The sequence below is a fragment of the Vollenhovia emeryi genome, unplaced genomic scaffold, assembly GCF_000949405.1.
Source record: "Vollenhovia emeryi isolate VEMERY1.0 unplaced genomic scaffold, V.emery_V1.0 DF939133.1, whole genome shotgun sequence".
Lineage (NCBI taxonomy): Eukaryota > Metazoa > Arthropoda > Insecta > Hymenoptera > Formicidae > Vollenhovia > Vollenhovia emeryi.
In genome coordinates, this window is record NW_011967233.1 from 1,747,944 (window position 1) to 1,764,767 (window position 16,824).

At 36.9% G+C, this 16,824-nt stretch overlaps 3 protein-coding genes across 8 annotated transcripts; 1 reads left to right on the forward strand and 2 right to left on the reverse strand.

Annotated features, from left to right (window-relative positions):
- Positions 1-220: 220 nt before the first annotated feature.
- On the forward strand, positions 221-5,016 carry LOC105567924 (odorant receptor 67c-like). 5 transcript variants are annotated; one of them, XM_012023195.1, is made up of 9 exons: positions 221-775; positions 1,137-1,256; positions 1,358-1,475; positions 2,256-2,523; positions 2,727-2,843; positions 2,924-3,014; positions 3,082-3,218; positions 4,612-4,744; positions 4,809-5,016. In XM_012023195.1, the coding sequence occupies exons 1-9, from the start codon at positions 620-622 to the stop codon at positions 4,857-4,859; spliced, it is 1,191 nt and encodes a 396-aa protein (XP_011878585.1). In that variant the 5' UTR covers positions 221-619; the 3' UTR covers positions 4,860-5,016. The 5 variants fall into 5 exon arrangements, with proteins under 5 accessions (XP_011878585.1, XP_011878586.1, XP_011878587.1 ...); XM_012023196.1 differs by having other exon boundaries at positions 4,822-5,016; XM_012023198.1 differs by having other exon boundaries at positions 745-775; positions 1,108-1,256.
- On the reverse strand, positions 1,806-9,003 carry LOC105567923 (odorant receptor 13a-like). Of its 2 annotated transcripts, XR_001009406.1 has the most exons (10): positions 8,757-9,003; positions 7,999-8,124; positions 7,802-7,922; positions 7,255-7,513; positions 6,693-6,812; positions 6,321-6,411; positions 5,688-5,824; positions 5,354-5,486; positions 5,101-5,278; positions 1,806-2,029 (listed from the first exon to the last, which is right to left on the reverse strand). XR_001009406.1 is itself a non-coding variant. In XM_012023194.1 (9 exons), exons 1-9 carry the CDS (start codon positions 8,898-8,900, stop codon positions 5,228-5,230), a joined length of 1,182 nt encoding a protein of 393 aa, XP_011878584.1. In that variant the 5' UTR covers positions 8,901-8,953; the 3' UTR covers positions 5,088-5,227. The 2 variants fall into 2 exon arrangements, 1 of the variants encoding a protein (XP_011878584.1); XM_012023194.1 differs by lacking the exon at positions 1,806-2,029 and having other exon boundaries at positions 5,088-5,278; positions 8,757-8,953.
- A 1,939-nt stretch (positions 9,004-10,942) lies between these two features.
- On the reverse strand, positions 10,943-16,110 carry LOC105567922 (odorant receptor 9a-like). The gene is made up of 9 exons (XM_012023192.1): positions 15,515-16,110; positions 14,819-14,938; positions 14,520-14,637; positions 14,176-14,425; positions 13,981-14,103; positions 13,731-13,821; positions 11,752-11,888; positions 11,452-11,584; positions 10,943-11,234 (listed from the first exon to the last, which is right to left on the reverse strand). The coding sequence occupies exons 1-9, from the start codon at positions 15,656-15,658 to the stop codon at positions 11,184-11,186; spliced, it is 1,167 nt and encodes a 388-aa protein (XP_011878582.1). The 5' UTR covers positions 15,659-16,110; the 3' UTR covers positions 10,943-11,183.
- Positions 16,111-16,824: the final 714 nt, after the last annotated feature.

Below are 16,824 nucleotides of genomic sequence, written 5' to 3' on the forward strand. Positions count from 1 at the left end.
CCCACCCTGTATATGTATATTTCTTATTAATAAATATCTCACAGTTGTAAATGTGATATCCTAACTAGCCCTAAAACATTTACTACAGGTATATACAATAATTTCTAATTCGTCCATTTTCTAACGGACGACTGCTTGAATCTACCAGATTTCTAATTAATGCAACCAGATTTTTTTCAGTGTATATATTTATAACATATAATATATATATATAAACTAAATGTATGCGAGCAGAGTTTTTAATCGCCTCGGCATTATTTCCTTGGCTGAGTATCGACGGGACGAATTTCCGCGCTGTGCGGAAAACCCAATATATAGAACAAATCAATAAGAGTTCTTTTACAGGTATCACAGGACTGTTTCTCTCAGTGCTCGGCAAAACCCGCAAGAAAGATATTACTTTCAATCGCATAGACGTGCAATTTTGTAATTTCGTAATCGATCGTAAACGGCAGCGGTAGTGGTTTCATAGAAGAAACGTTGACAGCTCGTGCGGCTACACATGGCAATCGACGTTAAACGGAATTTTTTATGAGAAAACAAACGACGTAATCTATATCCTCCGCGAGTCGAATGTGAATTTTGTTCACACAAGGTAGCAGCGGCGATCGGGGAAAAGATGCGTCATGTCGACCAGTTCTTTCGGAAGTCGTGCTATAGCAATATTCGCATTCTATTGTCCGCGTGCGGTATATGGCCGTTCCAAGCGTTAAGCAAACGTTATGCGATGTACGTCGGGTTTACGCTGCTCTTTGGATTTGGAATTTCATTTACGGTACTTAGAAGAGAGACAAAGAAGCAGAGCGCGAGTGCTTAATTAGTCCAAAGCACTGTGTACAGATATGTAAAAAAAACGTATGCGTTGCGGATATCTTCCTCTTTCCTTTCCTTCTCTTTTCCAACGAAGGAGAAGCAAAGATTCGCCTAAGTCAGAAATGACTTGATCGACGTCGAAACGATATCGAATCGAAGTCAATATGATGGTTTTCATGTCGATACATCCTTTCGACGTCGATCGACAAGTCATTTCTGACTGGGGAAGATCGCAATACATGATTTTTTTTACATGTACATATATTATTCCTATAAAATTTCTATAAAATTTAGAATTTTTCTAATCTGTGGCAAACGCACAGATATTGTGTACGATTAGGGTTTGGCCAGATTTCTTTGAGGTATTCGACTGCGCGTCGATGCTATTTTACGCCATATCGTCAACGATTAAATTAATCTACACGGTGTACAATTTACCTAAGGTGCGTAAATAAAAGTGACCAAATGTCCAGGAGTCGTCTTAATCAAAATAACGAAGCAGTTGTGGCAGTTAAGAATAAAGCGTAAGACAAAATGTTTACAGATCAAAATGCTTCTCATGAATATGCAAGAACACTGGTGTTCTCCGAAGTCGGATCAAGAGGCTAAGATATTGCGTTCGTACGTACTGTTTGCGCGAAAATTTGGCTACATTTATTCGGGTAAGTTTATCGATTCTGTTGTACATTAATATAGAATAATCGGAACGCAGAACACAAATCTGGAATATTTCATTTCTAGTACGAGCTACATAGTACATAGCGTATTTTTATTTCAATTGAATTCTGTAAATATCTCTTTTTCAAGAAGCAGTCAAATAATTCATGTAGATTTAATACTTGTTCGAAAAAAAATTTTTGCCTAGCACCTCTCGTACAGAGAAGAAAGGATTCGCTAATGCAGCATGTATAAGTTGTAACAAATTTTATTAGTCGTTATATAGACAGCAAAAAAAGAAACGATAATTAATTTTATTTGTCGAAACAATTTTCTTAGATTTGTAAATTATTTTACGTATGCAATTTTATTCTACACCTTTTTTCTATTCTTCCACGTTTTGCTTATTCTTGTACTGACGTTCTGCCAGCAATATTTGTGTAGTAACATAACCGTTTATTTGCAACGGACAGATTGCTGGTTTAACAGCAAATTAACGCGTGCTATAAAAAAATTTACTCCGCAAGATTTTTCTACGTTGCCAGCAAAACAGTTCTTACTGTAACATAAAGCATTAATTAATTAAAACAAAGTTCGCTTTCACATTAAGCACACGGTAACAACAATGAGTTTATTGCTGTGATAGTGAAATTATTTTCCTTCGTGCACTTGACGTAATATTAATTTTTCTAGCACATCTTAACATAATATTGTACAAATACATTTTATGTAATCGCATGTAACTACGTATTTGTTCGTGCTTATAAACCTGATGTTTTTCTTAGGTATTATACTTGGCCACGCCATAGTTTTCGCGCTTACACCTTTGACGATTAAATTTTCCTACAATAAGGAAAACATATCAAATAAAACGCAGGACTCACAAGAATCGAGTCGTCACATCAATTACATGCTTGACCTGCAAATACAACACATGCCTCTCCTCATACAGGGCGCTTTATGCGAATTTTATTATACGTTGGTATTGACTTCGATAAACGTCCTGTATTTAGTGTGCGTTCAGCATTGTTGTGGTTTGTTTGAGGCTCTCAAGTAAGTTCGGCGGACATACGCGAAAATTAAATATTACATTTAATCTTTAGCTCTTACAGATTGAAAAAATATATACATTAAGCACACCTGTCTCAAAGTATTCATTCTATGCAATTAATCAAAGTATAACACACATATTTATGTATTTATGTACTAACAGCACAAAATATTCTTGTTCAATGCTATTTAACGTCGATCTTTAGATACCATTTGGAGAGCGCATTTAATTTTGAAAATAATGACAACGACATAACGTCCATAGAGAATAAATATCATTCAAATATCGTATACGGTGTCCGAAGGCACGCGGAAGCAATACAGTTGGTATACGCTTCCATAATACTTTTTATAAATAATCGATCGTGTAACGAATTTAATGTCTTCGTATATGTCACACCAGATTTGCTACGTCCGTAGAATCGCTGTATAGGCTACCATTCTTCCTGCATATGACAGTTAACGTGTCACTGTTAAGTATCGTAGGATTCCAGGTAAATCACACGAGAATTATGGACGGTTAGCTTAAGTACAGCGATGTATGTATAATACATTTTTCAGGTGGTAACAAATACGGAAAACATCAGTCGTCTCATGCCGTACGGCACTTATCTGAGCGGGCTTGTGCTTAACACGTTCTTTGAAAACTGGCAAGGTCAGAAAATTATAGACTGCAACGAGAGGGTGTACGAGTCCGCGTACGTTTGATCAAATATCTGAAAAACGCTCAAGAGAAGTTACGAATTTCTCGTTGTACGAATTTACGTATCGAACAAATCGGATTGATTTAACTTCACTCTTTTTCCCAGTGGTTCACTTAAAAAATCAATTTGTCTTTCGAACACGAATGTTTAGCCAAATCGAATTATTATTGAAATTACGAACGATCTGGAATTTTCAGCATAGATTTGTAAAGAGTACACTAACTGTAATAAAGAGTTAAAATGGGTCCGATATGATATAAATCAACATGAAGTAAAAACACCAATACGGTCCGAGCAGGATGTGGATAGCCTGGTGGTTTAATGTGTGAATATATGAAGAGGAAAGTCCTCTATATTATGAGATAGATTTCTAATATGAGATAGCAGATTTTCAACACCCAAAGTCAATCACAAATCCAACACTGAATTTTCTACTACAGATTTCGCTCCGAGGGCAATAAATTCATGGAATTCGTGGAATCATCTGATGATGCCTATTAATTTAATAGAAACCCTACTATCTCATAATAGGATCCTATCCATAATAGGAGACTTTCCTCTGTACAGAGTGTACTAAAACCACAGGATATCCTTTGAATCGCAGATTCCTTAGAAAATTTCAAGAGGAAAATTCTAATAAAAAAATGTCGAGGCTACGATAGTTTTTAAATAACAAGCGATTATATTTCGCAAATGACAGATCTGAGATTTCGCGCGCTCAGGCACGGCGGCATGACGAGTGATAAAAGTGTTCCTATGTGTTTCGCGAGCGAGCGAGAACCAAAGTCACCGTTTAACGGGACAGAAAATATTTGGGAAGACGATGATCCGGTTATTTTGAAAACTTGAGGATAAAGAGAGGCAGGAGACTTGATTGAATCTAACTGAAAATTCCAAGTTCACTCAGAATATCGGAGATCGACTAAATCGAAGGATATCAGTCTGATCAAGATGCTCATCATAGTGAACCCCTCCCTTTTATTAATAAGACGTTACACAAAGTTAACAAAAGAAATGGTTAAAGATAACAAGAGGAACAATTAATTCGAGAATGAATCGTTAAGTCTGTTGTCAAAGTTGTCGCTATGCTAAAAAGGGCGATATTCGTAGGAACACCTTTATATCACTTGTCGTGTCGCCGCACCTGAGCGCGCGAAATCTCAGGCCTGTCATTTGTGAAATGTAATCGCTTATTATTTAAAAACTATTATAGCCTCGACATTTTTGTGTTAGAATTTTTGTCTTGAAAGTTTCTAAAGAATTTATGATTAAATGGATATCCGGCGGTTTTAGTACACCCTGTATATACGCATAAGTTCGCATAAATCCTGTTCGGACTGTATTGACGCTTTTACTTCGTGTCGATTTATAATAATTGTATTTGCAGGTACAATTTAGAGTGGTATAAGATGCCTATAATATCGCAAAAGCTCCTGATAATGATCATGATAAGAAGTAGGAAACCGCTGACAATAACTGCGGGAAAAGTTCTTGTACTGTCCTATGTGACTTTTAACGCGGTAAGTAACGATGTCATAAGACAAGTGCCAATCCCGCAGTTAATAACGTGAAGTTTTATTTAAGGCGATGCGTACAGGCTTCTCATATTTAATGATTCTGCGGTCCATGCAATAAAAACTTGACTGTAAAGAAGCAACTTCAGGGATATGCCAATGGCCTAATTCATGGTTTAATAACTCGCTCATTGACTAGAAGATACGTATCTCGTTATAAAGCTTTGTATCTTCCATAGAAATTTTTTATGTAGTTGAATAAAATTAGGGAAGAATTGCAATTGCTGTGTCAAGGCGTTTTTTAATATTTTTCTCGCGAATACTTTAATGATGCCTAGAATATTTAAGTATATCAGTTTTACCAAGTCGCCGTAGTCATCTATCATCGTCACTGTTACTCATAAGTCGTCGTGAAAAGGGTGGTAAAGGCAAAACAGTTGTTTGTAGCTGTTGTCATCGATAATAGCTTTGAGCTGTAGCAAGTCTCACTCATTGCATAGAACAGAGGACAGTGAAGTAAGAAAACGACGTGCGTACAACCTTAAAAAAGAAAGGACGACATGTCAGCTCGTGTGGCAACACGATATTAGATCTCGTTCGAAAAAGCTGTCTTACTGAAGAAAAATTTGCCAGGTTTAAAGTGTACAGTTTGCCCGCGGTTATCTTGATTGGCACATAACTCCTTAACAGCATAAAGTGGATCACTCTTCTCACTCTCAGCGAAGACTGATACCATCTGCCGTTGGTTCTGAAAGACCGATGTGTCAGATTAATTTTTCTTTTCCGTTAAAACGTCATCTATTCACAATTATTTCTGGCAAAACGCGTGTCTATGAAACGATTGTGCAGATCAGATGTGAATACTTGAATAACGTCTTATTGACATGGACATTAGTCGGTTTCAGGAACCGCCTTTATGAGCCGTAGCGAAGTGCTTCGAGGTACTTACGTGTACGCGAAAATTTTGTCAGTATAATCCGATAATTGCTGACCCGGCCAGCTTTCGAGGAAGAGAACGGATAACAGACACACCGTGAACGACGCGTATCGCAAGGCTTCGTTTGGATCGTCCAACTTTACCACTGCCTGACTCGTAAATATAAATTCATTCTGTCATATATGTATATAATATACACATATAATGTGTGTGTGTGTGTGTGTGTATTATACGTAGAGGAAAGTCCTTTATTATGAGATAGGTTTCTAATATGAGATAGCAGGCTTTCAACACCCAAATTCAATCTTAATCTTCTTTCGCAACGGTTACACGATCTAACAATGAATTTTCCATGAAATTTCGTGCTAAGGGCAATAAATTCATGGTGAAATCAACACAGATGGTGCTTATTAATTTAACAGAAACACCCGCTGTCTCATATTAGGAGCCTATCTCAGCCTATGGAACTTTCCTCTATATATTATATATATAGATATATAAAATTACAAGTGTTTCTACAAAATACTTTCTAATCTTACAGAAAACATGAAGAAGATAAAATTTTTAATTGACATAAAGTATATCAGTGATGATAATCATGGTTGCGGGTATGTTTTCAGTAATATTTGTGTTTCCTGCACTAACCTGGAATATTGTGAACGTCATACCCATCATATTGAAACCTAGTTGAAAAAAATACGACGTCGTATTCGCAATCTCGATACGCTTAGCATATCTTCATGTCCGAGAAAAGTTAATAGAATTAATAAAGAGATACATGTGTCGGAATGGAAATTACAGAGAAAATATATTCTAACGCTGGTCGACATAGAAAGGAAATCAAATCATTAAATAAAGTGTCTAATGCAGGTAAACGTGAATTGGATAGAGTACCTCTGGTACACGTACAAAAATAAATAAAAATGTCAAATATCACAATTTACATTGAAAACAGCTATAATGCACACAAAATTGTTAGCAACAACAGATATAATGCAATCATTCGGAGATACTAACTCTATTATGTGACTGTGCATGACCACACAATTCTTAATATATATGTACGACGCAGCCTCCTTACTTTGATACAAATTTATGTCTAAAGTATCTCCTTCAACAATCCGTGCTAGCCGGTATCTAAAAAATGCTTATTGATAAACGTATCTTAAACGTACGTCGGGTCCAAAGACGTTGAAATTCGATCGAGCAGTGTAGATGAGCATTAATATTTAAATTTAATATCACCGTCTCTACCTAGTGCGATCGTATGTTCTACCTTCAAGACGCGACGTACGGATGAAACAAATTCGGGTAACGTACGCATTAATAAGACACTTAATGACCAATGATAAATATTTATTCCACAGTCGCTCGTTTTCTCTCGTTCCACAATTATCGACTCACACGACAAAAATGTATATATACATATTTCTATGTATCAAAGATTAATAAAACGTATAAAAAAAATGACAGTAGATGGGATGGTACGGTGATGAGATAAGCAAGTATACCAAACGCACGAGAACGTGTTTTGAATGAAAATGTTCAGTCTTACGAAGTGCCATTATTGCGGAGTTACCCTAGGATCTCGCACATTCCACATTCATGCTGAACGTGAAACACCAACATCGAGTCGATCGCCACGACGATCGTGACGAATCCGAGGGTGCCGATGTACGAGTGCACCAGCAACGGGTAGTAATACTTTTCCGAGTCTATGAAGTATTCCGTGCGAAACATCAGAGGCTTATCGGAAATGTTGTACAGCCCCATGTAGCTGGCTGTGTTTATTACCACGGGTACAACCAAAAAGGGAGTCATCGAGCCATATAGAGAGACTATAAATAATACATCAATGAAAAGTTGAGCCTAACATTAACTGTTCGCCTTTGAATTTTCGCGAGACATTTGAGCTTCATTTTGAAAAACATATTTTGTATGGTATATTTAATTATAACGTAATGTATGTATTTTTAGATATTACACATTTTATATAAATCAAGTATATGTATTACATGTTTAATTTATACGATTTTTATACTTATGTATTCTTAATCGTAAAATCAATGTAAATTCAATCGCGGAATTTTGGATGGAAATCTTTAAACTTTCAATACGTCTTTTACCTGCGTAAGCAATCGTGACTTTCCTACCCGTCGCGTAATTCCTACAAAGAATGTCATACTCGTGGCTGAGCTTAGAATAGATATTCCAATCTTTCGCCATTGTAAAGGCAAGCCTCTTCATCTACGTTCAGTATGACAAATAATTACGATTAGTGTCAGCAAAGCCATTGTTCTTGCATTCACGAGGAGAGGCATACCTGGTCATGGTTGTACGTATAATTAATATGTTTACAGATGCACATTAAACTAATTACAAAAGGCGAGGAACTCTCCATAAACGCGTCAATGTCGTCCGCGAACCAAGCAGTGAGCATGCCACCACCCTGCAAAATTTCTCAAAGTGTACCTGTGGCTACGTCTAATTTTAAGTATCATAAAAATTAATCGATTCCGAAAAACAAAAGCACGAGCCTGCAAAATATAACACATGTATCTTTCAGATTTCGGACTTGTTAAGAAATGTATAATCTTATATTGTCGTACGGACAGCTGTTAATAATTCCTTAAAAATTGAGAATAGTAAGTATTGTTATCTTGATAACATATTATTTGTTTTTAACTTAACAGTCGTTATTTTTCATCTCGGTTATCGTTGATCTTATATAGGGGAAAGTCCTCTATTATGAGATAGGAGTCCAATGCGAGACAGCAGGCTTTCAGCGTCCAAATTCAATGACAAATCTTTTTTCGCAACGATTACACGATCTCACAATCAATTTTCCACCAAACAGATTTCACCCCGAGGGCAATACATTCATGGTGGAACCAACAGACGATGCCTATTAATTCAGCAGAAACTCAGCCATCTCGTATTAGGAGCCTATATCTCATAACAGGGGACTCTCCTCTACGTAATCTGTGCATAGCTAATTATTAGATTGTGTTACTGTTTCGCGAGTAATTTATGAAAACTTATCTCCCGCGCTGTTCAAGGGGGATTTAAAGATGCGTTTACCTGAATAACTGCTTGAGAGAAAACCGCGGGCACGAAGACGAATTGGATGAGTAATTTTTCCCAATTCTCCTGATACGGCCACTGGCCGATGAAGCACATCAGCATTTGATTGATACGCATATATTGACTTTGAACACTGTCCATCTTGACGGTTTCGCGGCGGGTATAGCACTGCGCTTGCCAAACCTTAGGAAGCGGAAAGAAAGCGCGACGCGTGGGGAGGAATTCACGGGCTTCGTCAAGCATTCCGTTTGGACGGCGGGTAATTGTGAAAAATTGCACCGCGGAAGGAATCAAATCGATATGTCGTTGCACGCACGAGGTACGCGATATACGCGTGCATGCGGGGCGGTTTATAAAGAAAGAGATAAATTCTTGACGCACCGTGCGCGATGTCCTTTTCGTGACCGCGCGATGCGAGGGGTTGAGTTAAGTGTCGAGCATTGCGGAAAGTTAAAAGTGCATACGCAACGTTTCGCTTGAAACCCCCCCGGTCATTCCTTTTACAGGAAGAAGTCGGCGCAAATTTCACATCAATTCACTTCCTTCCGTTGTAATATAGCGTTCCAGGGCCTACTCCACTTTCTTTTCATACTTTCCGAGGGAAATGTCGCTTTACACGACGATACTTTTGTATCCAGTACTTGCTGGATATCACGATAGCATTGCGTGTAAAGCTGAAAGAGACATTTTTAACTACACGCGGAAGTTAGAGATGTTTTGAGAGATGAGGATACATCGCAAAAATCGTATGTTGCTTTCAAACTGGACATAATCTGATATGAGCTTAATCATTTCGATATATTACTTAATTACAAAAATACTTTTTAAAAGTAATGCCACTTTATAGAATGTGTGTATGTGTGTGCGCGCGCGCGTGTGTGTAGTAGCGGCCAAAATTATATCACCTTTCGATTTTCTGAGCATAACTAGTTTTAAAGTGCACGAATAAGAAATTCGAAAATCATGGCGTCGCGGATTGACACGAGTTATCGTTGCGTCCGTTTTTCGGTCGACACATTTAAGTGCTTTACCGGGGATTTGGGCTCGATTGTATGAATTTATAATAACAATCATTTAAGATTAGTTCCTAGTTGCCAGTATAATACTAAAATTCCAAATTTTATTCGGCCACAGCCGGCCACATTTGTTAGTTTCTCTGTCGATGCAGAAAATTTATTGCGAAAAAGGCATATGAGGTATATTGTTACTTGTTACTTTATTGCGCAATGTCTCGGGATTCACTCGTAGAATTTCCTAAGTAACGTGTCGGAAATTTTCTAAGTGTTAGCGTGTCGATTGAAAGCCCAGTGTACTGCTGATAATGAACTATTGATGAACTGCCGACAATCCGATCTGAACTTCCGACTGGTACAAAAGACTGTACGGGAATTCTGTAACTTGCAATCGATGCTTTTCGGTATCGCTAACTAGCGACAGCCAATGGCGAGGACGATCTTCGAAAGAGACGCAGATTTTCATTGGTTGTTCCCAGTTATCGAAAAACCTCGATAGCAAGTTACAGAATTTTCGTACTGGTACTAATAAAAGACGACCCAGCAAGAAATGATCGTCGATCGACGTCGATTCGATGTCAATTTGACGGTGTCGATGTCGATTCGACATCGTTTCAACGAATCATTTCTTACTGGAGATCTACGACGTCTTACGCCCCTATTTGTACCCAAAAGAGTCTCCCTCCCCCCTGCTGAAGTTTCCCACTATTTGGGACTTATCCTAGAAAGGGAGAAGCTTTATTTGCTGTAGCTGGTGACACTAGCCGATGACTAGGCCATATTGGAATTTGAATAAGCTGTTCGTTCGAAATAAATTTTCAATAAGATTTTTGTCTGTACATGACAAATGTTTTGTTAAATTTCATTACCCTTCATGAACAAGATGCACCTGTTATCAAGTATCTACTGTAAAATTTTGAACACATTCGATACACTGTGACAAAAGTTATAATATTATATGTTCAGAAAATCTAATAAAGATGATATAATTGTCGTCAGTACTGTGTATATAGTAAGTAAGCAACTTGTTTTGATTTTTGTAATTGATTTTGTAATTTTTCATAATCTTTGTTACGTATAAATAATTATTTACACAAAAAGAGTAAGAAAATTAATTTTTATAAAAGTATATAAAAGTATATGAATGTACATATCCATTATTAATAGTGTAACTGTTACACTTATTATTTATGTGACTTTACATACTTTTTTACAATGTATAGTATCAACATTAATTGTACAATTCACATCCATTTGGTAACTTTGATGTAAAATATAATTTTAGCAATTGCAGCGGATGTTTTCAATGCCAGATAAAAATTTCTAGCTAACCGATGCTAGATTTAACTAGTGGATGGTTGTTGCTTTTTGGTATCATGATCACATCACAAGACTCGCAAAGCTGTGTCCATCAATGCGCCGAGCGTAAGAAAGTGAAATATGACACAGCAGTCTTTACAATCTTGAAGAAGAACGGACAACATTGTAAGTACAGTATTCAAATATGAAATTAATACAATTGCAATTGATAACGCAACGAAGAGATCTGTTTCGATCACGTGTGCCTCAGTTGAGGTATACATACACATATATACACAATTACATTCTTTCCACGCGTAAACGTTATACGTCGACGTATCCTTTCCGTCCCCCTACAAGTTCAAAGCAAATTATCTTACCGTGGCGAATGTTTCCATGCACAAAACGAACATACCGCCGGCCGTTAATACACAAGGAGGCTGCGTTTTCATCATCATAAAAAGAACAAGTTTCTTCGTTCTGGGCGATGCATCGTACCAGTTTAAATTTATTCTGCAATTATTCACAAGAGCTTACTCGCTTTTACCAAACCTGGTTCTAAATATGTATTTATACAGTTCATTGGGCCCATTAAATTAATTCTTACGTTCTTATACTTTCATCAATAATATTATCTTGCTTTTAATGCTTATTAAAAAGAAGACACGCAACATACGTACAGATTAGTATGGAGATATCCACTGTAATCCATCAATCTCTGAGCATTAATACATTCGAAGCATAGATGAAATAATAATGCACACGATACGGCTACTAGTCTAAGGAGCTCAGACAGATCGTCCGATTTTGTCACAGCCTAAACGACATTACATTAATGTAATGGCCGGATAATCACAATATTTTAAAAGCTATATTCTGTAAAAATGCTCTCTAACGCTGTATCTCTATAAGCTATGTAGCATTGTCGAGCATAAGAAAAAGAGAGAAAAGAAGAAAGACCTAAAGAGCCGTAGCACTACAGAACTTATAGAGCATCCAATCTAATATACAGGGTGTACTAAAACCACCGGATATCTTTTTAATCGCAGATTCCTTAGAAAATTTCAAGAGGAAAATTCTAATAAAAAAATGTCGAGGCTACGATAGTTTTAAATAACAAGCGATTATATTTCGCAAATGACAGATCTGAGATTTCGCGCGCTCAGGCACGGCGACATGACGAGTGATAAAAGTGTTCCTATGTGTTTCGCGAGCGAGCGAGAACCAAAGTCACCGTTTAACGGGACAGAAAATATTTGGGAAGACGATGATCCGGTTATTTTGAAAACTTGAGGATAAAGAGAGGCAGGAAACTTGATTGAATCTATGAATTCTGAATCTGAAAATTCCAAGTTCACTCAGAATATCGGAGATCGACTAAATCGAAGGATATCAGTCTGATCAAAATGCTCATCATAGTGAACCACTCCCTTTTATTAATAAGACGTTACACAAAGTTAACAAAAGAAATGGTTAAAGATAACAAGAGGAACAATTAATTCGAGAATGAATCGTTAAGTCTGTTGTGAAAGTTGTCACTATGCTAAAAAGGGCGATATTCGTAGGAACATTTTTATCACTTGTCGTGTCGCCGTACCTGAGCGCGCGAAATCTCAGGCCTGTCATTTGTGAAATGTAATCGCTTATTATTTAAAAATTATTATAGCCTCGACATTTTTTTATTAGAATTTTTGTCTTGAAAGTTTCTAAAGAATTTATGATTAAAAGGATATCCGGTGGTTTTAGTACACCCTGTATAACCCTGTATAACAAATGCAGTAATAATACGTTGTTATTCCCAAGCATCACAAAAATTACTTAAAAGTCAAAATGATATTAAAAAGCAATTATTTCTGGAAAGTCAAAGTGAAATCATTTAATATTTTAAAACATAATTTATTTCAAATTCAAGACATCAAAAAGCAATCGTTTCTATAAAATCAAGATAATTATTTAAATACTTTTAATGACACATAATTTCACTTTTTATGACTATATTTTTTTATAGCTTTCGCCGAGAGAACAAATAACTTATGCAAAATAATTACATATCTCGCTGATGTTATTATATTTTGCAAATTTGTGAAAATACTTGATTTTTAAGCATCGATATCCAGATTTTTCGTTCACCAAATACAAAATAAAAGTTCAAAAATGCAAATCTTACAAAATATTGAATATTGCACTTTATTGTACAAATCATATTCTTATCATAATAGTATTATTTTTGTTAAAAAAACAATTTGTATCCATTACTATTCATTACTTATTATTATATTAAAAAATTCTAACATACAATTATTATAAGTATCAGAAATAGTCTGACAATAAGATGAAATTGTCGCAAACTGAATCAAACATTATCTTTAAATTTCGAATTCATAAGTTGATCAATTTTTTGTCATGATTAAAATCTAACTCTTGCCAGTCAGTATGATGTCATTTTGACTTTTTCTGCTTGGGTAAGTGCAATAATTAAAAATGCCTATCTGTATTTCCTTCGTGTAAATCAGTGTAAGATATGAATGAATCAACAAATTCACGAAACTACTTATCTACGATCATTCGTCCGTCGGTGCATTACTAAATCAGTTGACAATTCTCGGTGCTACCACGTTAACATATAATAATAATTATAAATACTGCAAAACTCACATACCCCAACGCCCGTAACACTCATAGCTATCATATTCAGCCCGGCATGGAACAAAAAGTGCTTGGAGTACACCACTTCCATGCGATTGGCAAACCTTAATTGGAATATATTTTCAATAAAAATGAACATGTCGCGCCAAATTAGACAATTAAAACCTGTACTCGAGCCAGACTGTACGTATTGCCATTTTGATTTCAAAACAAGCAGAGAGTGTTTAGGTATCTCTGCAATCGGGGTGTAAGACGAAACAAACCTTATAGCTGCTCTGTGGTCGTGAACGCATTGTATCATATTTCGATACGCCGTATCTTTCGTAATTGGGGGATCTGCATCTCCGGTAAGGTTTGTCTTCTGTATCGCTTGTTCTATTCGCGAGCTTCAAGGATAACGACATAGAATTGTAAAGGAAAAGGACCCTCCCGTCAGCTCTTTCCCCGAGATTACTCACCCAGTTATAATAAACAGCCCGCAAGCGTGTTGCACAAATATGACAAACATCGCATCAGTTGCGACGATGGACGTAACGCAAATTACAGCGGTGAAGTATCCGTGAATCAAAATTGGGAAATAATACTTGTCCATGTCGACGTAATACTCGACTCTGTGCAACATAGGCCGAGTGGTAGCGTTGGCGACTCGAAGGATCAACGGTTGGAAGGGCATCAACATAAATACAACCGTTAGCGTGTATATCACGCCTAAAGAAAGGCGTTATTTAAAGGTACATAGAGAAGAATAAATTAATTAAATAGGAGAGAAAGATTCGTCCTTACTAGGCTTTACGATACTCACAGACGTAAGTGGTCGAGGAGTTTTTACCACTGTTCGCGTATTTTTGAAGAATCTTTATGTCGTTGGAATTTTTCAACGAATAAAAGTCATCCCGTATTCGATCGAGTAATACTCTTATCTATAAATGTATTCGCATAAATTATTTAAGTTACGATTTTACGTTTTATTCAAGTTATAGCAAATGTGCGGCGAGACACTTCGTGAATTGAAACTCGCGAGCGGAGAAACATTTTTATCACGCCAGGTAGAATGAAGCTAATTACTCTGAGATACATCGTAAAGGAAATGACCGCACGTACCTCATTCACGCACAGTATGGAATTCATTATTTTCGTCATACCTGATACATCAACCATTATCGGAACGAGACACTCGATCACGATGTCCATATCGTGAATGTAGGAGAACATACCACATAGCTTGAATTAATTAATGTCGTAGTTATTTAAAAAAAAGAAATTTATCTCGTCGTTTTAAGGTGGATCCTGCATAAACTGACCGAAAGTAGAAAAGATTGAAATTTAAGTATGTTGTAGTTGTAAATTTTATCTATCAGTACGCGAAATTTCAGACCCGGTCGCCGATGAAATAAAATTATTATTAATAAAGTCAAAAGATACAATCCAGCAAAGACAGAATATCGCAGCAACGTTACAACATCGTCGCAACGTTGCTGCAACGTTCTGTGTTTGCTGGAAATGTTTTGAGGAAATTTGACAGCTCTTCGAGAATTGACAATATCATATATTTGTAAATATGTTTTCAAATGTGCATATATAACCTAGCATATCAATGCATTTGACCAATAATGCATTATTGGTGATATTGTTTTATGTAAAAAGCCATATATGAATTTATAAAAGTTAAAAGGGCCCCACCAAAGCACCCATACTAATCGCTCCTTCGTGCAGGAGCCACCTATTCGGAAGACGAGCGTGGAGCTTATGAATTTATTTCTCCGAAGCAACGCGATGGAACATTAGTCGTCGCCGTACCTTGGTGAGAAATTGCGAGCAAACTATAGTTACTATGACGAAGACTATTGCGTGGCTCGTCCTGGACGATTGGTAAGGCCATTGGCCGATTGCTAATAGCAGAATTTTGTTGACTCTGTAGTTGTGCCCGTCGAAGAAATCCATTTTGCTTATGTTAGGAGAGTACTAAGGGCATCACGGGTCTTTCCGATCCTTACCGCGTAGTCGTGCCTCGCAATATTAACAATTCTTTGTGTAACACGACTCTTGAAGCAATTGTTCCTATTAGACACTTATAGCCGACGCTGAATGATTGCTGAAAGGTATATACCTAATTCCGCGGTTTGATGTCCGTTGCAAAGCGACATCGTAATGCAGAATGCAATTTGCTTTGTATTATCGGTCATTTTGAAGGTATGAATTTTCAAGCCGCTTTTCTGGCCTCTCCACGTCGCAACGACTTACTGCCCTGTCTATTTGTTTTGCAATGAATTAGCAATAGAGTGCCGAGTAAAAATAGAATACAAGCGAAAAGACGTACTATCCAAATTTCTAACATCGCGCATTTCACGATATTTTTTTACCACCTTTTAACCCTGAAATCTTCTAACTCTCTTGCAAAGACGTTCGGAAAGTGATCGTCTAATTAGTAGAATTGTCTTAAAGGCTCATCACGTATATGGAATGTTGCAACTTGGAGATATAATTGTTTATCGCGCACATGTATGCAGAGATTGAGATATTTTTTCGTTACACTGAATGAAGTTATGTGCCTAATGATTGTTAGGTAAATATATTACGTTCTTTCGATGTTAATATGTTAAACGCATACATTTTATGTTCCTGAAACGTGCCTTGAAACGTATATTTATTATAAGTTTGTGCGTTATAAAAGAGACTCTAGAGGATGCGGCAAGGATTTCGCTTTGCGACGCCATATGGCATATGGCTCTCGGATACGTTTCGGATTCGTTTCCGAGAGCAGCAGAGTGCCGCTCGAAACTGCAAACAGCAATAGTCGATCTATCATAGGCTCGTCACACGCGCCGTCCCTCGAGTGGAGTTTCTAATTGGATGTGGAATAGAATACGAGCTGACGAAAAGTTAATCATTATATGACGAGGGTACGTTCAATCATGACCGCGGTGAAACTTATCCAGAATAAAAAGAATGTCGCTGTAGAGCATATTTGCTAATATAACTCTTTAACATTTGCCAGTATTAACGTCTTTTCATTTGTATTCTATTTTTACTCGGCACACTATTGCCAATTCATTGCAAAGTGAACAGAAAGGGCAGTAAGTTGTTGCGACGCGGAGAAGCCAGAGAAG